Source organism: Rhizophagus irregularis, chromosome 8 (assembly GCF_026210795.1).
Source record: "Rhizophagus irregularis chromosome 8, complete sequence".
Lineage (NCBI taxonomy): Eukaryota > Fungi > Glomeromycota > Glomeromycetes > Glomerales > Glomeraceae > Rhizophagus > Rhizophagus irregularis.
The window spans coordinates 2,359,603-2,386,109 of NC_089436.1; the positions used below are offsets into that span (position 1 = coordinate 2,359,603).

General features: G+C 31.6%; 10 protein-coding genes across 11 annotated transcripts; 5 read left to right on the plus strand and 5 right to left on the minus strand.

Moving 5' to 3' along the window:
- Window positions 1-1,051: 1,051 nt before the first annotated feature.
- OCT59_028412 (Splicing factor 3B subunit 1) lies at window positions 1,052-5,335 on the minus strand. Its single transcript, XM_025321305.2, has 8 exons — window positions 5,295-5,335; window positions 4,547-5,215; window positions 2,303-4,470; window positions 2,202-2,235; window positions 2,029-2,126; window positions 1,809-1,941; window positions 1,537-1,712; window positions 1,052-1,466 (listed from the first exon to the last, which is right to left on the minus strand). Exons 1-8 carry the CDS (start codon window positions 5,302-5,304, stop codon window positions 1,308-1,310), a joined length of 3,447 nt encoding a protein of 1,148 aa, XP_025169241.1. The 5' UTR covers window positions 5,305-5,335; the 3' UTR covers window positions 1,052-1,307.
- A 118-nt stretch (window positions 5,336-5,453) lies between these two features.
- On the plus strand, window positions 5,454-6,328 carry OCT59_028413 (uncharacterized protein; the record flags this gene model as incomplete). The annotated part of the gene is made up of 4 exons (XM_025333820.2): window positions 5,454-5,549; window positions 5,629-5,681; window positions 5,764-6,017; window positions 6,088-6,328. The coding sequence occupies 4 exons, from the start codon at window positions 5,454-5,456 to the stop codon at window positions 6,294-6,296; spliced, it is 612 nt and encodes a 203-aa protein (XP_025169242.1). The 3' UTR covers window positions 6,297-6,328.
- OCT59_028414 (60S ribosomal protein uL22) lies at window positions 6,274-7,437 on the minus strand. The gene is made up of 5 exons (XM_025309547.2): window positions 7,342-7,437; window positions 7,023-7,223; window positions 6,887-6,954; window positions 6,722-6,814; window positions 6,274-6,631 (listed from the first exon to the last, which is right to left on the minus strand). Exons 1-5 carry the CDS (start codon window positions 7,379-7,381, stop codon window positions 6,443-6,445), a joined length of 591 nt encoding a protein of 196 aa, XP_025169243.1. The 5' UTR covers window positions 7,382-7,437; the 3' UTR covers window positions 6,274-6,442.
- Window positions 7,438-7,526: 89 nt separating this feature from the next.
- On the plus strand, window positions 7,527-8,693 carry OCT59_028415 (uncharacterized protein; the record flags this gene model as incomplete). Its single annotated transcript, XM_025333819.2, has 3 exons — window positions 7,527-7,646; window positions 7,716-7,908; window positions 8,002-8,693. The coding sequence occupies 3 exons, from the start codon at window positions 7,527-7,529 to the stop codon at window positions 8,691-8,693; spliced, it is 1,005 nt and encodes a 334-aa protein (XP_025169244.1).
- Window positions 8,466-9,609, minus strand: OCT59_028416 (uncharacterized protein; the record flags this gene model as incomplete). Its single annotated transcript, XM_025311678.2, has 4 exons — window positions 8,466-8,814; window positions 8,885-8,996; window positions 9,082-9,341; window positions 9,420-9,609. 4 exons carry the CDS (start codon window positions 9,607-9,609, stop codon window positions 8,711-8,713), a joined length of 666 nt encoding a protein of 221 aa, XP_025169245.2. The 3' UTR covers window positions 8,466-8,710.
- Window positions 9,610-9,708: 99 nt separating this feature from the next.
- OCT59_028417 (uncharacterized protein) lies at window positions 9,709-11,269 on the plus strand. The gene is made up of 9 exons (XM_025321306.2): window positions 9,709-9,758; window positions 9,827-9,875; window positions 9,964-10,110; window positions 10,181-10,197; window positions 10,300-10,333; window positions 10,424-10,475; window positions 10,583-10,621; window positions 10,698-10,822; window positions 10,907-11,269. Exons 1-9 carry the CDS (start codon window positions 9,723-9,725, stop codon window positions 11,212-11,214), a joined length of 807 nt encoding a protein of 268 aa, XP_025169246.1. The 5' UTR covers window positions 9,709-9,722; the 3' UTR covers window positions 11,215-11,269.
- A 290-nt stretch (window positions 11,270-11,559) lies between these two features.
- On the plus strand, window positions 11,560-12,736 carry OCT59_028418 (uncharacterized protein). The gene has a single exon (XM_025321307.2). It carries the CDS (start codon window positions 11,645-11,647, stop codon window positions 12,296-12,298), a length of 654 nt encoding a protein of 217 aa, XP_025169247.1. The 5' UTR covers window positions 11,560-11,644; the 3' UTR covers window positions 12,299-12,736.
- On the minus strand, window positions 12,584-16,715 carry OCT59_028419 (uncharacterized protein; the record flags this gene model as incomplete). Of its 2 annotated transcripts, none has more annotated exons than XM_025321308.2 (1): window positions 12,584-16,715. In XM_025321308.2, the coding sequence occupies one exon, from the start codon at window positions 16,713-16,715 to the stop codon at window positions 12,930-12,932; it is 3,786 nt and encodes a 1,261-aa protein (XP_025169248.1). In that variant the 3' UTR covers window positions 12,584-12,929. The 2 variants fall into 2 exon arrangements, with proteins under 2 accessions (XP_025169248.1, XP_065993993.1); XM_066147269.1 differs by having other exon boundaries at window positions 12,584-13,580.
- Window positions 16,716-17,765: 1,050 nt separating this feature from the next.
- Window positions 17,766-23,070, plus strand: OCT59_028420 (uncharacterized protein). Its single transcript, XM_066147270.1, has 3 exons — window positions 17,766-18,567; window positions 18,739-22,429; window positions 22,495-23,070. The coding sequence occupies exons 1-3, from the start codon at window positions 17,840-17,842 to the stop codon at window positions 22,564-22,566; spliced, it is 4,491 nt and encodes a 1,496-aa protein (XP_065993994.1). The 5' UTR covers window positions 17,766-17,839; the 3' UTR covers window positions 22,567-23,070.
- On the minus strand, window positions 22,979-24,510 carry OCT59_028421 (uncharacterized protein). The gene is made up of 6 exons (XM_025331220.2): window positions 24,426-24,510; window positions 24,324-24,348; window positions 24,126-24,189; window positions 23,873-24,028; window positions 23,760-23,793; window positions 22,979-23,685 (listed from the first exon to the last, which is right to left on the minus strand). The coding sequence occupies exons 1-6, from the start codon at window positions 24,467-24,469 to the stop codon at window positions 23,154-23,156; spliced, it is 855 nt and encodes a 284-aa protein (XP_025169252.1). The 5' UTR covers window positions 24,470-24,510; the 3' UTR covers window positions 22,979-23,153.
- Window positions 24,511-26,507: the final 1,997 nt, after the last annotated feature.

Here is a 26,507-nt window from a genome sequence, read left to right on the forward strand (position 1 = left end):
TTATTTTTTACTGGCCACTTACAACATATTTATAAATCATTGTAATATTTTATAGATGGAAAATAAATTTCAACTTTAGAATCTGAGGATGCACGTTTAACTATCAGAATTATTGAATTCTTGTAAGTACATTATTAAATATTTGAATCAAATTGAATGAAGATTTCGGTTTGCAGATACCAACCAGAATTTTATTTAGTCACCTCTGCTTACGAAATCCTTAGTACAATTTTTGGATTAATAAATTCAATATCGGTACAACTGGTAAGTGATGATTTTTGTATTGCAATAATTCTATAAAATTGATTTTTGTAAATTAAACCCACCATCTAAAATGGTGGATATGATAATATCATTACGTATTTGCAAAATTGAATTATTAGTGCTTGATACAGAAGGTCCTATCGATGACACTAAATTCCGGGAAGAATCAAAGTGGTAATGAAAAATTGTATGGATGTATTTTTGGAATAAACTACATTTAAAGAAAGATGAACTCGAAGAAGTCTTTGTAATGGGTGTTCAGATAACAGGTATGTGTAAAAATACATTTTATTTATTCAGTACGGTTTAAGTTTTTTCTGCTAAAATTTCTTATAATTACAAAATTTAATCTTGTGATTAGCTTCGTGTAAAAAATCACATACATATGAAGTTTTACTCAATAAGACTCAATTCTCGAAGTTGCTCTGAGATCAGAAATACTTTAAAAATTTTCGCGCAATTCTTTCTTTTGCAAATCTTGTTCTTGATGTTAATGATTCCAACGTACGTGTGTGACAAGTTACAATTTTACGGTAAGACGAAACCAGTGGTGTAATTCTCAGCAGCGTGTATAGTATCCGCACTATACGTATTGAATCTTGTCATTCCTATTTTTTCAAATAAATTTGTCAATCCTCAAAGCTTTCTGTATTTGCTTATTATTTATTTAATAATTGTTTAATTTAGTTGCATACAGAATAATCCCCGTATATAAAGATAGCTTCTATTGTGAAAAAATTATGCATAAATGAAAAGGATGCAAAAAGCGTAGTCGCTTTCAGTAATTAAAAAAATTATACATCAGTGCTATTCAAATCTTTATTTATTAGATTCCCTTTTCTCTATAAGTACAAACCATTTTCGTAATTTATCATCCAAAGAAAAAAAAACTAATAAAAAATAAGAAAAAGTTCAACTGGTCGTTTATATTCTGATTATCAGATTGATAAAGATATGTGTAACGAGATTTTAAATTCATATAACTATATAGTCGCCGAATTTTAAAGTTATAATTTACGCGTTTCATTAACTTTTATGAGAATTTATAGCCACATAGACAATTCGTATCGTTCATAATTGTTTCTTTCGTCATCTTCTATGCGTGGATAATATGGAATCAAAGCGTCTTGAGCGCCAATGTATAAATTATTATATATCTTCCAATAAATCTCTCGAACCTTTCGCGCAGGATGGAACAAACCCTAAATAAATAAAAGAAATTTTGTGTAAATGACTTATAGAGGGTATTTTAGAATTTTATACCAAACTAACCTGTAAGACATATTGTAATACTGTAGTTGGACCAAGTGCTACTCTTAACCCTTCAATAGCTTCCATTACAGCATTTATAACGTGAGGAGAAGTCTCAAAGATATTTGGCCAAACGTAATTTAGCAAATGAAGAAGAGCATCCTCACATCCTAATCCAAAAACTCCAAGTGACATATCTATTATAGGAATTTTATGAAAGTTAAAAAATATAAATTTTTGAAATTCTTAATCAATTTTAAATAAATATTATTTATACCATAAAAGACACCTACGTTTTACAGTAGTGCACGCAGTTTGTCTATGCACTAAATCACGGTCCATTAATGCATCTTCCAACAACGGCGTAACGGCGTAAATATAGTCTTTTCCCATCTCTCCAATATATTCAAATAGGAACGAAAGTGACTAAATGCACCATTTAATTATAAAAGTTAAAGTTTTGAATGATTTAATCTGACTACTTTAATAAATGTAAAATAAATAAATAAAAACCTTAAGAACGCCATTTTGAACATTTAATTCAGGAACACGATATTCATTCATTAACGCGGGTAAAACGGTGAAAGGAGCGCAAGTTTCAGCAACGATAGCTATAGAAATTAATAAAGTTAATATAATATATAAAAATTGATTAACAATATTATATATGAATAAAAAAAATATACCTATAGCTACTGTTGTACAAACTCTATTTTGACGCTATAAAAATTTATGAGTATTATATTATTATATTATTTTAACAAGCGATAACGACAAAAATAATTACCTCTTGAACTTTTAAATTATTTAATAAAGTTGCTAAAACATCCTGTGGACCAATCGCCTTCGCAATATAACCAAAAGTATTTACAGTAGCTCTTCGTATTCCTTTTTTGTGAGCCTTAAGCATGTCCAATAATTCAAAGCAAATTCGCATCCATTCTCTAGCACTGACAAATTCTGCACCACGATCTGCTATACGGCCAACAAGATCAATACATGATTCTTGAACCTTTTCATGTCTATTCTTAAGGATGGGAGTAAGTCTTGGAAGAAGATCTTTAATTGGAGGTGTCATACTGGACATCCCAATTACATTAACTATAGATTTCAAGCCTCCTAAAATAGAACCAAGTACTTCTGGATATTCCTCTCCCAAGTATTCATAAAGCACAACGCCAAGATGGCCCATAAGTTTTTCTTCGCCGCAAGTTTTCATGACGACTGCAATACGAGAAATGAGGTCAGCAGCTTGCTGACGTACTTTTGCAGATTTGTTATTAAGACGCCATAAAATAGTAGAAGTAATTTGTTGCAAATAAGGTTTAACGCGTAAACCCAAAGCATTGACCACAGTACCAAACCCATTTAGCATTACAATATCTTCCACAGTTTGCTCTTGAAAAGCGTATAAAATACCATCAATCAATACTTCTTCTAGACGAGTATCAATATCAGCAGCGCCTAACTGACTCACAACTTTCTCGACAGTTTCCATAACCATTTTTCTGTATGGTTCTGATTCATCCTTTAAGTCTTCTACAATTCGACCTACAATTTCTGTTACACCAACCTTTTGAGCCAATTCCACTGTTGTTTCAACTACTTGGCGGTAATTACGACGATCAAGAGCCATTCTGCGAACCCAAAAATTCTTGAAAAATTCAGGAAGAATTTCTTCTTTAATATAATGTGGCTGTACACCATCAGTGGCAGCACATTGTTTTACGACTTTAAGAACGATTTTTTTCATCTCTTCGTCAGGAGATTGAAATTCTCGAATTAATATGATCATGACCTCTTTTGTATAATAATTGGCATATTCAGCATCCATAAGTGGAATTATATACCCGATAGCTTTTAAAAAGGCGGCTAATCCTTTTCCACGATGTTTTCGAATACCAGTCCAAAGAGGTTTGAGAACTGAGTCAAAAGATTCAATACCATAGGGTGCTGCGGCTTCAGCTAAAGCAGCAATAGCTAAAGCAGTAATTGTTCGTACTTTTTGTTGCTCATCTTCCAAACCATGAGCTATAGCTTCTACTAAATTTTTAAGATGTGGCAAAACAGCACATCCCATCAATATAGCAATTTGCTGAACAATTTTTATACCAGTATGTCTTGCTTGCCAAGATTTTTTGCTTTTACATACAGCCTTTAAAAATGGAAGCAAAGCAGGAATACCGTGCGCAGAAGCTACTACAGAGAAAGCACGGGCGGTTGTATTACGAACATATTCATCAACATGATCAATATCTGGTCTCATAGTAGCTATCATAGTTGGTAAACCAGCAGCTTTACTAAGATTACTTATAATTTCACGTCCCTCACATCGAGCAAAGTAGTCTTCATCAATTAAGAGAGGTTCGATAACCACAAGAATTTTATGAACGTACGGACGAACTAGCGCATCTAATTTATACAATATACGATCGATAACTTTAACTAATAAATGTCGTTCTTGATCTTCCAAATTTTGTGACATAAGCAGTGGAAGAATTTGATTAAAAAGAGGTCCTGCTCCAAAGTCTCTTGCCTTATCTGTAATCTGTCGAAGCGCAGTTTTTCTCATCGGAGGGGTTCCATTCTTGATTTTTAAAAGTAAACGCATAATTTTGCGTTCTTTTAATTCTTCAACAGACAATTCACTTTCATCTTTGTCTTCTAGTAGTTTGCCAAAATGTTGCATATCTTCCTGCTTAAAGAATGGCAAATTGCCTACACCAGGAATTTCTGCTGGTAAATCATAATTTTGTGTTCTATCTTCCTCCAGCATCACAAACCCATCTACCATTGGAGTTGGAGTTGCCATTAATTTTCGAGCGGGAGTTCTAATAGGAACATATCCTGCTGGCGGATCTAGGATCTTGTAACCTGTTGAAGGGAACATAGCATCAAGTTCCTCATCTGAAAGAGGCCTATTACGAGCATCTAAATCTTTTTCCCAACGTTGAGCTGTAATTTAAAATACAAATATATTATTATATAGGATCGTGGGCCGTTAATATGAAAAGATATAAAATTGACCTACCTTCTGGAGTCATAGGCATTAAATGACCAGGTGTTGGGGTGAGAAGTCCTAAGTTACCAACGGGTGTGGCTCCAATTTGAGCGACTGGATGTGTAGGGGTTTCGTCCCAACGAGATTTCTTAGCCGAAACTTGAGGAGTTACATCCCACCTGCTTCTTTTGCGAGGAGTATCCATTTCAACGTCTCCAGATATTCTAGGAGTCTCATCCCATCTACTTTTTCCAACAGATGATTCATCATCGGCTTTTGACCATTCTGACGTTTGTTTGACATCCACAGGTGTTTCCATATCCCAACGTCGCTTTTTTTGCGTTGTGGCTTGTTCTACTGTAACCTCTTTTGCTTTCTTTTCAGCTTCCTTTTTCTTTTTCTCAAGTTCACGCATGATACGTTGTTCTTCTTTTTCTAACTCAGCTTCTCGCATAACATCAGCATAGGATCGTGACTCGTCTTTACTTTCATTTTCAGCGAATGGATCATTCCTTTCTGGTGAAATGGCTCGATTCAATCTACGAGCATGGTATTCACTTTGTCTATCTACAATGCGACGGGAACCAGTACGTTGTAAAAAGGGATCAACTTCGTCGTCACTACCTATCAGATCTTCATAAACTTCTGCGGGAGCTGTATATGAAGTAAGACGCTTAGTTTGCTGTTGGCTCAATTCGTCTACAGAATTAAGAAGCTTATTTAGTCATTTGTTTAAAGTCCCATAACATTTAATTTATTTAACCGTGAAATCAGTTACCTATCTCCATTTTTTTTTTTCAAAAAGGTAAAATTTTTGTCGAGAAAAAAAATATTACCAATTGAATGTTGATTTTATTAATTACATAAGCTGAAAACTCGTGATGCTTATTAATATCTATATATAAATGACGCGAGCGCAGTAATTTTGATTCTTTCAATGGCTAGACCCCGAAAGCAACGCAAGATACGCAATCCATCACTAAAAGTTTCGCGTAAAAATGCAAATAAACATTTCAAAAGAGTTCCAATAAAAGTCATTATTGATTTATTATTCAATTAATTTGCTTGGTATTTAAATATGGCCTGATTCGTAAATTTTTTCTGTCCCATAGGGGAATTCCATTATTGCAGCTAATTGGGATAAAAAGGCTACTTTACGCCAAAAGTATTTAATTTAAGCGAGTTATTTCATCTTTAAGAACTTAACCTGTCGTTTTATTAACGCATTTCTCTCGTTTAACACAAAGTTATCATCGTATGGGCCTTATGACGTCTCTAAACGGCGTTTCGGGTGGCGTTGAGAAGTTATATCCTGATAAGGCTCAAGAAATAGATTTAGAAGTAATAAAGAAATCGTTAGGTCCTGAAGAAGGTATAATAGAACGAGACGAAAAAGGTAATGTCATCAATGTAACTATTGGACGGTCTCGAGAAGAGGAGGAAGAGGAAGTGTTTGATACCGAAATCGACCCAGTTCCCGCAAAAACGGATATTATTAAAGGTGTGACATTTTAAAAGTATGGTTTTTAAATTACATATTGAGTAATCTTGTAATGATGTATCAAATTAAGCTTTGGAAGCTCAAGCTGCAAGCGTTTTTAGCAAACACGAAAGCTATCAATCTAACGGAGAAAAACAGTTTATAGAAGAACTGATTCAAAAATATGGCGATGATTATGATGCTATGTTTAGAGATATAAAGCTTAATATATATCAACATACAGCGGCTCAATTAAGAAAAAAATGTCAAAGATATCTGAAAAATAAACAAACAATTTAAAATTACTATAATAAATATTTATTATATTCTGTATCTAATAATCATTTGCAATGATAAAGCATATTAAGTTCTTTTATTTTAAGTAATTTGATTAAAAAGAAATATATAAATCATCTTGAATGTTATTTTTTTCTCTCACGTTAGCTTTAAGCCTGAGTTTGAGCTTGAGCTTGAGCTTGAGCTTGAGAAGATGCGGTCAGTCTTTTTCTAGCAAGTTGCCTGCTATTAAGTCGTCTTTGAACCTTAGTATTATCACTTTCACGTTTTACTTGAGCAGCTTCTTCAGTAACGATGATTTCTATATGGCATGGACTACTCATGTAAGGATTAATACGCTAAATAAATTGTAAAGTGAAAAAATAAATAAATAAATCTTCGTAATGTAAATAAAATCAAAAATATACATATATATTAAAAATATTTACACCATGAGCTCTGTAGGTTCTTCGTCTTTGCTTAGGAGCTTGATTCACTTGGATGTGAGAGATGATTAAATTTTCTATATCCAATTCTTTAACCTGTTTAAATGATCGTGTGAATACGTGAATACACACATATACATGAAAAAAAAATTATTATACAAATCGAACCTCCGCATTACTTCGAACATTTTTTAAAAGTCCTAATAGAAATTCAGCACTCTTTACGGGCCATCGACCTATTTTTATGATTAAATTAAAATTTTGAAGTTATAAAACAAAAATCTACGACAATGATAACTCTTACCTTGAGTACAGCCAAAAGCTTTGGCCTGAGCACAACGACCAACGCCACCGTGGAACCGTCTAAAAGGAACAGCCTGCTTATGCTCTTTAACATCATTGAGGTATTTAATGGCATAAGTTAGTTTTTTTCCAGATATTGCCTTGGCAGTCTCGCGCGTATTCTTGAAGTGAACTCGTAAATAAGAACCACGAGTCTTTGCGTCTAAAAAATTTAATAATAAATTTAAATTAAAATATTGCCAAATGCAAAGATTCTTCTCTCCCATGCAAATACTTAGAAGCTAACATTCAATAGGATTCAGTAGGAAAAGTAAACATACACTTCGTTGCTTCTTTGGGTTCAGTAGAATATCTAACCATTTTCAATAATATAGTCGAAAGAAAATAATTTGATCTTTTTGATGTAAAAAAATTTTGATCTTCAATAGATTATGATTGGCCATCAATTTTGCAGATTTGTGTGATGCGGAATCTCTAGTACAGTACTTTTTATCGTGTTCAAAAAATGGAAGGAAGTCAAAAAGAAATAAATTTGTGCTTATTAGACGCAATTTCTGTTGAAAATGTTTCTCTTGTCGAACAACTTTTGGAACAGGGTGCAGACGTATGGTTCAGAGACGAAAAGGTACCAATGAAAGCAATACTTTAAAATTGAAGGTTTCTTTTTTTTAAAAAAAATAAATGCCAACAATAGGGAACGAGTCCGTTGCATTTCGCATGTTCAAAGGGTAATTTAGAAATTGTTAAGCTGTTACTTCAAAATGGTCATGCCTGGAATGCTATTGACAATGAGGGAAGCACAGCTGGAGAATATGCTAAGCGTAAAGGTCACAATTTGGTTTATGAGTTGCTTCTTGAAGAGGGTTGTAGAGCTGAATTGATACTCGGTATTTATTTAAAAATTTTTTTTTTAAAAAAAATTCATTTGTATTTTACGCTATAATAAATAAATATTTATGAGCAAAACGATTGGCACAAAGGGTTACTTAACTCGAAAACAGAAAAGGACGAACAGCCTTCAAATATTAATTTCCTGTTACAACCTCTGAAGTACTCACCAGATGGTACAAAATTACTTGATTATGAAAATAATGGAGTCATGATGGGATGGGAAAAACCTTTAATGGAAAAACATGCCGAAATTATATGCATTAGAGAAGGTCTTGATATTTTGAATGTGGGATTTGGTTTAGGACTAATAGATACCGCATTTCAAAAATATAAACTTCGTAGTCATACAATAATTGAAGCTCATCCAGATGTTTATAAATTTATGATGGACCGGGGTTGGAACAATAAACCCGGTGTAAAAATAATTTATGGCCGTTGGCAAGATGTTATAGACCAACTTGGTACTTATGACGGCATATTTTTTGATACATTCGGGGAATATTATGAAGATCTACGTAAATTTCATGAAATATTGCCAAAACTTCTCAAATTTGATGGAATATATTCATTTTTCAACGGATTAGGTGCTACTAATACGTTTTTTCATGATGTTTATTGTCGTATAGCAGAAATGCATCTAACAAGTGTTGGATTGCAAACAGAGTATATTGAAATTTCAATCGATCCTTCTAACGATAAAATATGGGAGGGAGTCAAAAGACGTTATTGGACTTTAGACACGTATAGATTGCCAAAATGCCAATTAATGTTGGAAATATAAATTTTGTTTATGATAACTTAATTATCGACCACATAAATGTCTTTCGCACTATTCAACCCAAAGGCGTAATTATATAGACGACTGTCAATCCATATTTCTTCAGAATGCTGTTGTTGCAACTCTAAATACAAATAAATGTTCAGTTAGTAATAATTAGAATATAAATGTTTTTTAATAGAATGTATTCTGACTTTGCAACGCATCGTATAGATTATCTAGAGGAATTTTAAGCACTTGCAAGCTCCATTCATCGTCTTCCAACTTTTGTTTAGGGTTGATGTTTTCAATAGATGTTAGATCAATCTTTAAGTAACAAAAAAAAAATAAAAATAAAAATAAAAAAATTGAATTAAATTCAAAAAATTTCATAGCAACTTGAGTATATTACCTCTACATCAACAACCTTGGTTAATGAATCAGTCAACCCTGGTTCATAACAAATGGGTTCTGATATTCTTTTTATTTTACCGTGGTATCCCGTTTCTTCACGAAGTTCACGAAGCGCTGCAGCTTCCACTGTTTCATTGTCGTCAATTAAACCTGATGGAAATTCAATACAATATCTTCCAACGGGTGGTCGAAATTGAATCACCAAAATAATTTGAGGCGGCTTATTTACTTCCCGTATGATTGCATGTATGTCAATGGCTAAAATCAATTATCACTTTTTAATTTAATAATAAACTTAGTATGTTAACTTGTAAAGAAATTTGCCCATAATTTTACCGTCGACATTCTTTTTATTCTCAGTTGTACAATTTTTTCTCTTACACAGTTCCCATTTTCTTATTGCTTTGGTATTCGGATCAATGTATTCGATTTCCTGTAATTCTAACCAGCTGCCATTACCAAGTTTCTTAACTTTGCCTGTTTCAATTTTATGAAATACTATATCGTATATACCTTTTTCTGCCATTTTTGAGGAGGCAAATAAAAATCCGAGTTTATAGATAGATGGAAATTCACGTGACACGTATATCTGTATTTAATAAGTGAATCGAGAAATATTTTTGTCAAAAACTTCTTATCATGTCCGATTTAGTATCCTATATAATTTGGGAAAAGGTACTTGTAAATCACTGTCGTTATTTTTTTTTTTTTACCAATCTGTTATTTATATGTTGCGACCATAGCAAGAAGGACAATTATGTGCTCAGCACTGTTTAAATTCTCTTCTTCAAGGTATATAGATTTTATTTTTTTATTTTATTTTATTTATTTTATTTTTTACAATTATAAACAATGTTTATTGGAAATGTTCTTATTATAGGAGAATATTTTACTGCTGTTGATTTAAGTGAAATTGCTAGAAATTTAGATCAGGCGGAACAAGCTGCTTTACGTGAAGGGACCACTGAACAACACGAGGACAACCGAAATGCTAATGCAAGCACAAGCCAAAATATGGATGATTCCGGTATTTCATCAAAATTCATTTTAAAATTGGTCAATTTTCTGTATTTTATTAAATTATTTGTTTTATACAGGTTTCTTTTCTGTCCAAGTACGTAATACATTAATTTATGATTATCATAGATTTGAATTTTAGTTTTATTATTATATTTTTTCATCCTTTAATGCATTCATTTCATTTTATTTTATGTAGGTATTAAGCCATGCATTGAAAGTGTGGAATATTGGTAATTCATAAAATTTATAATAAATAGTGCATCCAATACTATATATTTAGTAGTCCTTATTAATCACAAAGTGACTTGATTTAATCATAGATATAATACCAATTGGGTCTGAAGATGGCCGTATAGCAAAGATTCATCCAGAGTATTTATTAAAATAAATATGGTATTCATTGTTTTATGTGTTTTTCATTACTATTGGTTAAAATACCCATGTATCCGGTTTCTATCTTTTCTCCTCTTATATTGTAGGGATGAATTAGCATACATATGTAATTTGCATGAACATTGGTGAGTCGAATGAATTTTTGATTATTTATATATAAAAGCTTATTATAACACACATACACATATATTTTTAAAAAAGGTTTACTCTTAGGAAATTTGGTGGATTATCATCACGTTGGTACAATCTAGACTCCCTTTTACGTGGACCAGAAAGCATCAGTCAGACATATTTGGGAATGTTGCTTAATCAATTGGAAAATGAGGGTAAATAACATGTAATAACATTGTTATGGGTGTCCCGCATTTTTTCTCAAAAATAATTATGTTTATAATTTTTACGTACTTAAGGTTATAGCATATTTGTGGTAAAAGGACAGTTACCTTCAAGTCAAGCTGATGAATATAGCAAATCTCTTCCAGATCCTAATTTACATCATATTCAAAAGAATCGACAAAATATAGATGAAATTGATCAAGCAATGATTGACGCTGCTATTGCAGCAAGTTTGGAAAATGATGTTAGTAATGATTTAATGAAACCTTTTGAACAAAATTCTGGTGGTGAACCAATATCGTCTACAACTACCGAACAACCAACCATTGATGAATTGCGAGCGAAAAGACTTGCTAAATTTGATCGTGTTGGTGGGAATTGATAATTTTTTTATCTATAAAAATATACTTTTTGCTAAGCAAAGAATTTAAATTTAATTAATTTCCCAATTAAGAAAAATGATTTGATTTTAGCCGGAACTATATTACGATCGGCTAAATTGATTTTAAGTATGATTAACCTTTTTGGATCTGACTAAAATCCATGTCATAAGATAATAATTAAAAAAATGTAACAATGATGCTGTATAAAAAAAGATTGTTATTTACCTTTAATTAGTTCAGATTGTCATAATCTTTCTGCACGATAATTGCAGTTTAAACTTAAAGTGTGAAACATATATGCCATGGAGATCAATGATCACATTTGCATCGGCATTAGGTGTAACATCCAACTTACATAAAACTCCGAATCCCTTCAGAAATCCTTAATTTCTCGACTTTTTTATTAAATTATACAGCAACTTTATTACGATGGATAGTTTTCAATTATGTAAGAACGAAGTAAACCAACCACAATCATTACAATCTGGTGAATATCAATCATCTAAAACAGAAAAATTTGCATCATTACAAACGTCCACTACTATGTCAATCGTTTCTTCAGTGTCAGAACAATTACAAACTTCACAATATTCAACTATCAATAAGTCTGAGGTTTGTATTAGCACACCGTCTTCGCGGAAAAGGATTTCAAGAAACGCAGAAGCACCTAATGTAATTTGGAAGCCGCTGCTTCCGCGACCACCAACTCCCGTTGTACCTGCTAAGCGGCGATTACCAACACCACCACCTGTAATTTCTTCGGCTCCTGGAACACCACCAATAGAAGAGGATTCTAACTCACCGCCAGCAGATACAGATACACCTTCAACTGTAAAATCGGACTTAATGCCGATGCTATTGGAGGCAGCTGCGCATGCCGCTCTCCGAGATAAGCGTCAAGAACGTATGGTTAAAAATCGAGCTGCAGCTTATGAAAGCCGTAAAAGAAAGAGAGAAGAAGCTGAGAGATTGATGGCTGAAAATTTGGAAATGAAATCTCATATCCGCGAGTTGCAACATAAGATCGCGGAGCTAACTGTAGAAAATGAACAATTAAAACAATTACTCGCAACAAAAAATTAGAAAATTATCAGCGAGATTTCGATATCTTACATTATTGAATTTTAGAATTATGAATTCTTAAATTCTTTGTATTTTACTTTTCAATTTGTATATTTTGTATTATTTATTTGATCGTTGTTAGATAGAGTGATGATAATTTTTAGTTTATTTTTTTTTATTTTTCCCTTCATGCACATGCACACTTCAAATCATGTTTTGGCATATAATTTTTCCCGTGTATATTTGATGTGCTTGCTTATTTATTTTCTTTTCCAGATATTAAATCACTTACCGGGTAGCATAAATAAAAGTTTTAACCACATTATAATGATGTTTTTAATGCCTATGTTGTGTTACCCTCTACATGTAATAATGAAACCACAGAATTTAATCAATTTCTATAAATTATAGTGTCCAAATGAATAATTACATAATTACCAATGATATAAAAATTTGAGCAGATTTTATGCATAAATATTAATAAAAAAATATTTTCTTCCACAAGAATTCCAAAACTAAAACTGATATAAAAATAATATACAAAGTATCGAAAATTCTAATAATTATGGATGTATTACGGATAATAATAGGGAATCATAATGAATTTCAAACAATGTCCAAATCTTTGATAAATCATTATAATTTTTAGTATTTATTCGGTATCTCTACGCCGATTCCTAGCAGCTCGAGGTTGCCTTGCTTGTACTGGCGGTATTGTTGATGCAGCTAAAGGAACATCATCGTCTTCGTCATAATCATCTTCTGTTTGTATATATGGTCCATAACTTTCGTGATAAGAACCTCTGTGTCCGGGATCCAAATATTGTTGGCTTCCCAAAAATCTACTTGACCTTGGATCTCCTGGAGGTCCAAAATGAGACTGTCGATGCAAGAAATCTCTTTCTCTTTCAACCATCATAGCTTGTTGTCGCTGTTCCATTAATCTGCGTTCTCTTTCTCTTTCAAATGCTCTCTCTCTTTCTAATTCCGCCTGTCTTGCCAATATCGAAGGTCCCATAGCTTTTCTTTGATTTTCTCTTGCAGTAATGGCTCCAACTAATCCTGTTTGTGGGTCTTTTTGTCTCTCCGGTAAATTAATTAAAGGTGTACCCATTTCTTTAGCCAGCATTTCTTGTTCACGAGCTGAAAGCTGAGATTGCGATATAGAATCTATCAAGCTCACTGGTCGATAATGATTTGGGTGATCATCATATCCATCATCCAAATATATGGATTCTCGTGCATAATCTAATTGCCCACCACTTACACGCCTTCGACCAGCCATCATTTGTCCAGGGTTCATCATTGATCTAGGTCGTCCTCCAACCTTCATATAATCATCATCATAATACTCACCACCTCGAATTTGTGGTGGCATCATTACACTCCGCCTGTTGTCTGTTGATAGATACATGTTATCCACATAATCACTTCCCGATCCCCATCTCTGGTTAGGTGGGTAATTTGGAGATACTGACCTAGGTGGGTAATTTGGAGATACCGACCTGGGCGGAGTATTGAAATTTGGCCTGACAAAATTAGTATTTAATCCACTTCCTTCCTCAACTAATGCAGCCAATGGCTCATCTGATGTTGATGACTGGTTATTCTCAGAATCATCACTACTACTATCACTCGATTTACTTTTAACATGCCTTGTCGTATTCTTTAATTTATCTTTTTGCTTTGTTGGCTTAAATACTTTTGTTGTCCTGTTCAAAACTTCATCGTCATCGTCATCATCAGAAGGTATGTTTTTCCCTTTTTTACTATCCTTTGTTTCAATTGCAGGTTCATTTATAGTATCAAAATTCAACGCGCTAATATCTATATCTAAACCACCTATTTCAAATTGATAATCATCTTGTTGACTGCTAAATTCCTTTTTGTTGCTTTTTATAGTATCTTTAACATTGGTATCATTCTCTTGTTCACTATCTGCTTCTTCAGATGTAATCGGCTTTTTCCCTTTTGACCTTCCACGAAACTGTTCATCAGTTACATTTCCACTAGGAAGTATGTTACGACTACGTACAGGATTTCTTCTTGGTGTAACTATTCCTTCTGGATCGTTCTCAAAGTTTCCTTGAGGATGTAAAGGTTGTTGAATTTGTGGATAATTTTTATCTGCATATTGGTTGGTTGAACTAATACCGCCACGAGGCTGCTTTGAACCAGGCCCATATTGTCCATAGGGAGGCGATTGCCGATAAGGTTTTTGTTGGAGTTGTGTATTCATTTTTTTTTTACCACTATCACTCAATTCTTCATTATCATCACTACTATCAGATGGCTGTGGTACAACCCTTGTCTTTTTCTTATTTCCTTTACCCGGTTTGTTAATAGTCTGGCTAGATTTAACATTTTTATTTAAACTAGAATCTTCGCTACTATCTTCCTCGCTATTGTTTTCATCGCTATTAGATTCATCATCACTATTACCACTTTCTTCGCTATCAGATGGAAGTGGAGCAAGTCTTCGTTTAGCTTTACTTTTTTGTTTGGCGGTGTGATTTTTGAACGAAACACTTCTTTTAGGTTTAGATTTTTTTGTTGAAGTATCCTCTTGAATAGATTCATCTTTACGCTCAGCTACAGCAGTCATAACTTCAGACATAAAGTCACTATCTCCAAATGTTCCAAAGCTACTTCCAAAGCTAACAGACTCATCTGCTTTAGCCTTTAATAATTCTGCTTCAATTTCTGCGGTAATTTTCGCATTTTCCTGTGTATTTTTTAAGAGTGTTGGGTCATCGTTTTCGTCATCATCATCATCAACATCATCATCATCAGATTTCCCGCTTTCACTCTGTGAATCTCCTTGCTGATCTTCCGATTCATCGCTACTGGCCAATTGTTTAGCTCTTTTACCTCTTCGTTTGTTCGATTGAGTAACTTGAGACGACGATGAATTTGAACGGTTGGTATTATTAGTAGTTGTAGGTGAATGTGGTGATATGGGGGTAATCGAAATTGGACTCCTTTGAGAACCTCCGGTCAGGGATACCATGGAATTAGGACGTGAAGTTTGATTTATAGGTTTCAATGTAGACGGAGAATTTGAACTAGGTGTTGAAGAATTAGATTCATTTGAAAAGGTCCTTTGGCGATCATAATTATCCGATAAACCATCGGTCACAATCTGAGGAAGATTATGTGCACTTGTTTTCCTTGAGGATTTTTGATTTACATTTGGAGGTGGTTGTTGAGAATTATCATGTAATTGTTGTTGTAAATTATAAGATTGACGTAAAATTTCAGCGAATGCAGCTTTTACATCCGCTAACGATTCACGTATTTCAATATGTTTTACTTCGGGAAGATCTAAAAATAATTTAGTATTACTTCTACCAGTTGGCACGGCAAAAAATGGTGATACTGGATTTTTAAAATCATATAATAATTCTTTTGGTCTACCATATAATTTGAAACTATCAAAAAAACCAAAAAGCCATTTTGACATTTCATTAAGTGAATCAGTTGTCAAAATAACAAAATCACCAGGTTTATTTTCAGTCGGCTTTGTAGGAAATAAAGTACCTTCAACACAGAAAGTGGCCGTTTTATCTATGATAGCGGGATCTTCAGGATAAATCGCGTAAGTTTGAAGAACATTTGCTAAAGTCATGAATGGTTTTTTTGATTTTTTTGATTCATAAAACAAAGCTTGTCCTCTAGTAAATGACAAATCTTTTTTCTTTTTATCTTCAACGCGATGATCCGCTACAACAACCCAATAAGTTTTAGGTTCAAAGTTACCAGCAAATTGCACTTGAAGATTACCTTCCAGTTTACCCTTTACTAACACAGATCCATTACCAAAATCTTTCAATCCAGGACGTTTAATTAATGTTGCTGTGAAAACTTCCTGTAATCTTGATCTTTCAAAACATGATAAACGGATTGCATTGACCCATAAATTTAAAGTATTATTATCTGAAGCTTGTAAATATAATTTTTCACCTTGAATTAAATAAAGAAAAAACACGTGCATACGTTGGGATACATTATTATCTTCTAGAATAGATAGATCTACTAAACAATTAGGTAAATTTAATATAAGAGGAGCCTGGGATACTTCTGGTGTTTCAGAGTCGTGATTATTCGCTATCTTCCAAAAACTTAGAACAGGACCACACAATTCCACGTAATATTCTATCCAGTCATCGCTCGAATTAGTGCTACCTTGGTTATTAATGATATCTTGCTTACACAAATAACCTTCCATATATATTTTCCGTGAAAAAATATCAAAAAGATGTAAGACAGGTCGCATATCAGGAGTTACTTGATCGCCCTGAAAAGAAGGTCTTCGTGGTCTTGGTTTTTTTAAGGTAGCCGGACGAAGAGTGGTCGATCTCGGTCCAGGCCCAGTACTATACCTTTCTGATGTCCTTTTTGAACCCGTATTCAAGTTTTTTCTTGTAGATTCTGCCATCGTACTCGAATCGGAAATCTGTTGTTTGATTTGAGTATAGATACTCTGTATTTCTTTTTTTGTAAAGGACGTTGTGGAGCTGGTAAAGATGACCAGCTACTTCCTGCTAAATGAAAGCTCAAGCTATGAAAAAAGAGAAAAAAAAAGGGTGTATATTATGGTTTTTATGGTTTTTTTTTATAAAAAAATATTTTAAATATAATTTTTTAAGTTGGATTTTATATCAAACCTGTACTGTAATGTGAGTCTGTGGTCACTTTCAGGTTTAGTGCATATCGTTAATTACGTTGTTGACTAATTTTATTAAATAAAAAATGATTCGTTAAATTGTGGCAGTGGCATTTGTACAAACAAAAAATAAACTCATCTTCAATTTCTACTACATTTATATAATTATTTTAAAATTTTCATTATAACGGTATTAAAACTGTAATTTTTATTGTAATTATTGGACGAATTACGACTTATAAATACCCGTATTCAATTTCAAACAAAAAAAGTAAAATAAAATCAATATATATCAATAATAAAAATATTTCTCCATTGTTTTGTTTCCTTACAATGCTACATTAGTTTTTTACGTGCGCGTTTTTATATAAAAAGCGTTAAAAAATATTTCCGCAGCTTAAAAAGATTGACTGGTTTTTTTTATATTTATATATTTTGCAAGTATAAATTTATAAATTAAATTAATAAATAGCTTACTTACTTAACTGGTTTAGTGATCGTTCTCCCCATTGCAAAAATAAATACTCCCTATACAGAATGTGGTGCCACATTGATGTCAGTTTGTTGACAATGTATAACTAAACCCTCCTTCCAAAATTCATTTCATCAGATATATCAAATATAATTAATATAATTGTATTATATTGTTGCAAAATTTATAGTATTAACATAAATGGGTTGCCATGACGCTAATGGCATAAAACATGGCACATATCCGATTGCAAAAAAAAAAAATTTTGTAATACCTTATTTTTAATATATAATGTACAGTGATTTTAACTTTATTACTATACTACTTATTATTTTCGACCTCTCCTTTTTTTAAAGTAATATTTGCTTCGTTACTTTTAGCAAATAATAATAAAAAAAAAATAAAAAAAAAGTTCGTTGTAGCAATGTCAAGACTACCAAAATTACCTACGGTTAGCGGAATACCGTCTTCGGGTCTTCCTTCTCCAGCAGCAAAACGTCGTCCATCAACTGGCACTACAGGAAAATCAACACTTGCCCTGACTCCAGAACAGGAAGCGCTATTACAAGCGGCAATGGAAAAATATAATCCAACGCCAGCTACCGAGTCGAATGAGAATAATCAAACTAGCTCTATCTCAACACTTGGAAATAGTCAAGCTAATTCATCACACTCAACGCCAGCTACGAATAATACGAATAACCAGTCAAATAGAAAACTTGGAAAAAAAACAAGTTTTACCAGAATGACGCGTCCAACACTTCCACCATTAACAGAAAAATCAGCTGCTATAAAACAAAATTCAACAATACAACAAACTCCTCACACAATGTCATCGAAATTAAATAATTCTGGATTGCCTGCATCAAATTTATCTTCACCACTTCAACGTTCACTTTCAGGCCAAAATTCAACGTTGTCTTCGGCATCAAATCCCACTCATCAACGGTTACAGGCCATGGCTGCATCTCAACAACGTCCAGCTTCCCCTTCACTTTCCTTATATTCAATAGGTGAACGAGTTACTGTTGAGTCAATGAATATTTCAGGTACATTAAGGTTTTTAGGCCCAATTGACAATAAGTCTGGAACCTGGGCCGGAATAGAAGTAGATGTTCCAGGAACAGGTAAAAATGATGGGAGTGCTTTCGGGTAAGTTTAATTATTTTAAAATTGTGAATTAAATAAATTACTAATTAAATATTATGTATATGAGCAATTATTTAAAGAAGAGATGAAAAAAAGTTATTTTTTTACACATATTTATCATTAATGATTTATTTTTATTTTATCTACTTTATGTTGAAATTATTTTATTATTAGAAAATCCTACTTTACTTGTCCTCCAAACTCGGGTATATTTACTCTTTCATCAAAGCTTACCAAATCTAAAGAAGCTGATGATATACCAAATTTACCACAAATCCCTTCAATTAACAAATCTTCTAATACCATACCACGACCACCTTCTACTTCAAGTAATTCAAGTGAAAAAGCATCATCTGGTATACCATCATCTTTGGCTACACCAAATTTATCAAAACATGCTCAAAACGCAGCTATTGCTGCTGGTCGGATCACAGCCGGTTCTCGTGCTTCAAGGTATATTGGTGTCACAGCTTCCCAACTTAAACAGAGAAAGCCGTCGACTGTGTCCTCAACTCCTGATACTGCTCCTAACGGACAAACGACTCCGTCTAGGACTAAACCAACGCCGACACTAGGACTCGTGAGACCTGGTTCTCTTCAAAGTTTAAAGTCACCATCCACACCTCCAACTAATGGTAGACAATACCGCAACAGAAAAGATTCATCATCATCCACTGGATCGACTGTTTCTAAGGCGTCAGGTCTACCTCGTTCACGATCTGTTACACCGAACCCTCCAAATGAATCGCAGCACACTTCAGATAGTGAGAATACTATAACAACAGGTATTAAAGAAGAAATGAGTAACAAATCACTTCAAGAAAAAGTCCAAAAATTACTGAGCGATCCTGATACCTCTGACAGTGTTCCCTTGAGTCTTTTTGATCAGCAAGCTCTTCGAATTCAACAACTACAAATGAAAATCGAGGTATTGGAAACCGAAAATACATATTTAAAACTTGATAACAAGAAATCGTTCACTGATACATCAGCTGGAATTCGAAGTTCTGATCAATGGGAAAAAGAGAAAAAAGCTCTTTTGGAAGAAAGAGATTTAAAAGAAAAAACTTTGAATGATAAAATATCAGATTTATCCAGGCAACTTCAAGAGGTTGCGAAAGGACACCATCATAGACCAAGTACTTCATTGTCAATGATCGCCGATGATGATAACATGAGTGATAAAATATTACAATTGACTGAGTTGATTGAACAAAAAGATGAACATGTCAAATCACTTGAAGAATCTCTTAACAAGGTAAATAAACAATCTAGTGAGTACCAATTAAAGATCAAAGAGCTTGAAAAAGTTGCACAAAATGAAGCTTCAGATCGCATTTCCCAGTTAGAAAAAGATATCCAAGGTAAAAAAAATGAAAATGATGAATTAAATTTAAAGTTTGACCAATACAAACTTGATTCAGAAAGTAAAGTAAAATCTTTACAAAAAACCATTGACGAGCTCAAGGCAGCAGGTCAAGAAACAATGAATATTTACGAAGAGAGAGTTTCTTCCTTGGAACAACAAGTTGAAGAATTAAAAAAGGCTGGTGTTGAAACAATAACTTTATATGAAGAGGCAACAGCTAGAATTGCTGAACGTGAAGATAAAATTAATTCATTGGAAAAGGAAGCAGAAGAATTAAGATCTGCTGGCGTAGAAGCAATAGATGTATATGAAAAAACAATCGAAGGAACCAAAAAGGAAGTTGAAGAATTGAAGAATCAATTAACTAAAAAGGAGGAAACTATTACAACATTATCAAAAGAAATAGATAAATTACAGCTAGTACAAAAAGAGTTGGCAGAAGCTAAAGTCAAATTGGAAATGAATGATAAACGAGAAGAAGGGCTTCGAAATGAATTAGCAGATTTACAGACTGGATTGGAACATATGATGCGTGCGGATGCAAAATCAAGAGAACGCATATATCAATTGGAAGATGATGTTCGTGAGTCACAAGCACTTGTTAATAGACAATTAGAGGAAATAAATGCTTTAAAAAATAATATGCAAAATCTAATGGGTGCAAATAATAATGAAGAAATCGAAAAAGTCAAGGCAGTTTTTGAGGGAGATACAAAGAGGCTACAAGATGAATTGGAAGAGTTAAGAAAGTTTTTATCAGAAGTACAAACTGAAAAACGTACTATTGTTAGTGAAGCGGATTCTTTAAAAGACGAGAAGAAAATGTTAGAGAGAAAACTGCAAGAGGGTGAACGCCAAAGAAACGATATATCCTCTGAATTAGAAGCTTTGAAAGTTAGTATAAAACGAAATGAAGATGAAAAAAATCAAATTACCTCTCAATTAGAAGAATTGAAGGTAAATGTAACTAAGGTCGAAGAGCAAAAAAATAAATTAATTCAAGAATCGGAAATGGAGAAAAAGACGCTTGTTGAAGAGCATGAAAATGCCAAAAGAGAGTTGATAGAAAGTCGTGAAATTGCAGAAAAGGAATTAACAGCTGCTAGTGAAAATGCCAAAAAAGAATTGATGGAATCACGCGAAAATGCTAAAAAAGAATTGATGGAATCACGCGAAAATGCTAAAAAAGAATTGATGGAATCACGCGAAAATGCTAAAAAAGAATTAATTGAAGCACGCGAAAATGCTCAAAAGGAACTCGAAGCATTACAGAAGCAACTTATTGATTTAACCAAGAAAGCCGAATATGCTGAACAACTGAAATCTGAATTAGAACTTAAAGCTCAAGAATTGAAAAAATTGTCTGAGGACTTTGAAGAAGTTAAGAATGAAAAGGAAAAATTAAAAGCTTCTCAAGAAGCACAAAATAATAGCGAAGTAAGCTCAACACAAAATCTTGAAGACCTCAAGATAGAGTATGAAAATAAACTTAATGTTTACAAATCGGAAAATGATCAATTAAAACAAAAGATTAAGGATTTGGCATTAGCTAATAAAAATATTCCTGATACCTTACGAAATACTACACAAGATTATGAAGAAAAAATTGTTGCGTTTGAAGAACAAATTTCTGGTTTGAAACATATAGTACATGAATTAACACGTGAAAATGTATCAATAGCTGGTGAAAATAAAAAGATATTGGCCGAACAAGAGAAATTAATGGAAGCCCACAAGCAGGTAGAAACCGAATGCCTTAAATTAATGGATGAATTAGAACGTTTACACAGTGAATCGCTCAACGGACAAGGCGTATTAAGTTTAACACCACCTGAAGATTCATTTAATATTAATGGAATTAAATCTGAAGGGAATCAAGAGAGTTCTGAGGATACTCAGAGTGGTGAAGCATCACTGCAGGACAATAACGGACAACAAACTGGTGGTGATTTATCGCGTCTTCAATCACTTTTAAACGAAAAACAGACACAATTAGAACGTTTGTCCTCGATGCATAATTCCGAAATACGCGAATTGCGCAAGAAAGTATCTGATTTAGAAAAATCAAAACAACGAGAAATCAACATGTTGAATAAAGATGTAGCTGAATTAGAATCTTTAATTGAAAGTAAAATATTTCGAGAAGCGGATTTGGAGGAAGAAATTCAACGTGAACAAAGAAATTCCAAACGATTAAAAGATGAAATTGAGGAATTACGAGAGCAAATAAACGAAATTAAGAGTTCAAATGGCGCAACAAATGTACTAGAAGCTACACTTGTCGGCGATGGTATAATTTCTAATAATAATTCTGTTAAACCGATCGAAAAGTTAAAGGAAAACGGAACTTCAGGCTTATACTGTGAGATTTGTGAACAAGAAGGTCACGATATAATCAGTTGCAAAGCAGTATTTGGCTCGAATTCGGCAAATATAACAGAAGATAAAGCAGCCAGTAATGGTATACATAATGAAAGCATTACCGAAGAAAAACCGGTGAGTAATATAGTTTTTAGTGTTTATTGATCTTCATTCAATATATTGAAAAAATTTTTCTTTAGTATTGTGATAACTGTGAAGAATTTGGACTTCATTGGACAGAAGAATGCCCAAATCAAGATGAGACATTTTAGATTGTTTCAGTTTGCAAGAGATATTTTAATAACTACGAAACTTTAATGTTTTAATTGTATTATTTAATGCCTTTTATTTATATATATATACGATTTGGAAAGTCTTTTGTGATAATATTTTTAAAAAATTATTTAAATTATTAGTTACTATCGTTTATTTTACCCTTTTACAATATATATTTATTTTTATTTTATTTTATTTTATTTATTTCATTTCATTTCATTTTATTTTATTTTATTTTATTTTATTTATTTTTATTTATTTCATTTTATTTCATTTTATTTATTTTTGCCAAATTGTATTATATTAACAATTATTTTATATTATTACTTATAATAGATTTAAAATTTTTAATTATTATTTAGTTTTAGTTTTTCAAACATAAATTTTCCATAAAAAAAAAATATATATAATGTTTATAAAATCTGCTAACAATCAATTTATTTATTTATAACAAAACTATATATATATATGTAAAATATAATAAAAAAATGTAATAATTTAATTACATCGTCTATATTTATAAAAGTGTGGTAAATTAAAATTATTATATTAATAGAGCATTAAAAAGTTGTGGTTTCAAATATCATTCAACTTTACTATTAAGTTTTATTTCTTTCTTTGAAGTTGTACTAATTTTAGCAACATAAGGAACAAACCCTAATCCCCATTTAATATTATATTCGTTTTCCTTATGTAATAATATTATTCTAATATAATTACTAAATACAATCCAATAATAAGTACCAAACGCAGTGCCAATATGCCACCATCCATGTAATTCCAATAAATGACTTAAAGGCATACCTATTCTACGACGAGCTGCTATTAATTGATGGCAAGCTATATTATCAACATTCCATAAGAAAAATCCAAGTCCAAACGTTGTCCAAGATGTAAACAATAATTTTTTCATAAGAATACGTGTTTGACCTTTAGGTACTTGTGTTAATAAATAAATCGATCGAAAATTAAGTACTATTACTAATAATGCATATGATATTTGATGAAATACTGGATTGTTGATATATAAATAAGCCGCTGTTACACTTAGTGCATATATAAATAAGGCTAATGGTAAAAATAAGCCGAACTTTCTTTTTTCTCCTGTTTCGAAACTATATGAACATTAATGAAGAAATTAGTTGAATTGCTTCAGAAATATAGTTATGATAGTAGTAAAGTCGCATACATGTCGTGTGTTAAGACACATGCTGCATAGATCACTATATAGTTAAATAAGGAAGAAATAATTAGCATAAAAAGAATTCTTTTGAAATTTAAAATTTTTAAACGATACTTTACTTGGAAGTTCATCTAATAATTGAAATTCATACAGCAAAGTCATATGAAACCACCAAGATCCTATCCCGATCAATGCAATTGCGGCATAGCCAAATGCGTGACGAAAAGGCAAACCACATTTGAAAGTAGTGTAAATACCGAAAATTGCCAAAGTGACTTAAAATCAACGACAAAAAAAAAATTATTAAAAAAATATAATCAATTATATTATAAAACATTTGTATGTTTAATAAATAATAGAAGTATAACTTACTAAAAATAAGATTTGTTGTAGTATTGATGAATTCGGCGATATATTTATGAACTATATAATTTTCCTTAAAAATACCAAGAAATAAAATGTTAAAGAATATAGGGCATATTTTTAAATACGAATAAAAACAAATAATTCACAGCCCACCAATTAATTTTAAAGAGGTGAATTGATAAATTATAATTATTATAGTCTTACTTCGCACCAATCCAAAGTTGCCGTTCTGAAAAAAAGTGTGTTTATTATTAGATTAAAATAATAGCTAAATAAATAAAATAATGCTGTGTTTATTGAACTTACGTTTCTCCCCAAAAAGGTAATAGAGTTTCTTTCATTTCATTCATTGTGAAAAAAATTTAATTCAACATATATTTATATCAACTCTGAGAGAAAGGGTATAGCAATATCTCGTGATATTTATAAAAAAACCAGAATGGGCTGTGTAAAACAATGATTCAGTTTAGCCCCTACAAAATCTTTGCATCGCTCAAGATCTAGTAATATGTACTGATCACAGATCTACTGTGGCTGTAATGGTATCGTGTAATGTAATTTGATTATGCCTTCTTGACTGCACGTGGTTAGATACTTTATTATCATGTCATATAGGCTTGCCAATCCAATGTGGCTTTTTTTATTGTTTAATTTCCCGTGATAACAAATAAAAAATAAGCTTGTCGATCCCAATTAAAAAAAATTTGTGTTACCTTAATTATAAACGTTTTGAGATAATTTTACACTCGTTGCAATTGATTTTGTTATTTTTCTATACACTAATTCTTGAAAATCAATGAAATGGTATTTTACCATATAAAGTTGTTTGATATTAATTGTTATACTCTTTTTATTTTTCTTTAATGTGATTAAATTAATTTTATCGCTATTATATAATAAAGAAAGAATAAAATATTAAAATTATTGGTAATATAGCTTACGCGTTCCTTATATTATACTTAATGGTATAATGGCATAATCTCTATTTAATAGTTTTTTTTATATTGAAATTAGAGTAGAGTTATTTAGGTATGTGCTAATTTTGAGTATTTTAAGTAATTTTTCTTGAATGAAGAGTATAAAGCTAAAACTACTTTAGTGAATCTGCTGTATGCACCAATTTGTGACACGACCGTTATCAGCAGTTTTTCTCTGTTCGTCCTCAACAAGATAATAAGTTGGAACCAATTATTTACGCTATTTTATATTTTATTCATTTACTATTTTCTTCTTTTAAAACAATTACCATCTATAACATATTTTTATTTTTTATGATTTATATTTTAATATGGCTCTATGCCCCAATTCTGGATAAACTGGGCCACTCGTTCTACTGAATTGGTACAGGTGTATAGAGAACACAAAAGAGGTACAATGAAAAGAAACAAAATAAAATATCTATAAACTTCAGTTTAATCCAATATCATATCTAACAATTATAAAGTTAAACTATATCTACTGTTTTTAAAACTTATAGCTTGAATCCTGAGTGAATTTTTTTTCTTTAACCATTATCCCATTAATCTGCTGCATCTTGTTACAATCTTTCTTCTTTAAGAAGTTTCTCTTCAAGTTGAAAGGAATGTATTTATATCAATTCAAGTTTACACAGCTTTTAATATACTTATAGTATTGCCCAAATTTTAAAGTACATACTACATAATTAACTTGCATTTTTTTCCTTTTTGTATTATTTTAAAAGATTTGACTTCTAGTTTAATTAGATTATAAGTGTAATTATTTGGAAAAGAGTTTCTGTTGTTATTGATTCAGAAATATCTTTGGCTAAAACCAGGATTTCTTATGTAAATTACTAATGAAATGCAGTTTTTAAAAATTCTTTATTACAAACAAGGTAAAATATAGGGAAAAAATGGATTTTAGCAATGTAAAAGTAGCTAATATTTTATAAAAGTTATACATTAATAAAAATTTTTTTAAAAAAACAATTACATTTAATTCAGATTATAATAATTCAGGCTATACTTGTAGTCAAAACTTTCTAATGCAAAGGTATCCAAATTTGAAATTAATGCCAAAATCCAAAATTATAGCCAAAACTTTATATAGGCCAAAATTATTTTTATTATAGATTAAAAATCTGAACCCATTTTTTTATTATTTATTAATTATTATTTATTTTATTATGAAAAATTGGCATTTATTTATTTTATTATATTATGTTATTTATTTATTAATTATCATTATACTTAATTATTATTATTATACTAAATGCTAAATTGCAAAAAAAAAAAAAAATTAAAATTACTATTTAATTTCCTCAATATCAAAATCTTTTCATTTCATATTAAAAATTCAAGATTTAATATTTATATCTAAAGTAATATCTAGAATCTAGATCATATAATTGAAATATATTAATAAAAC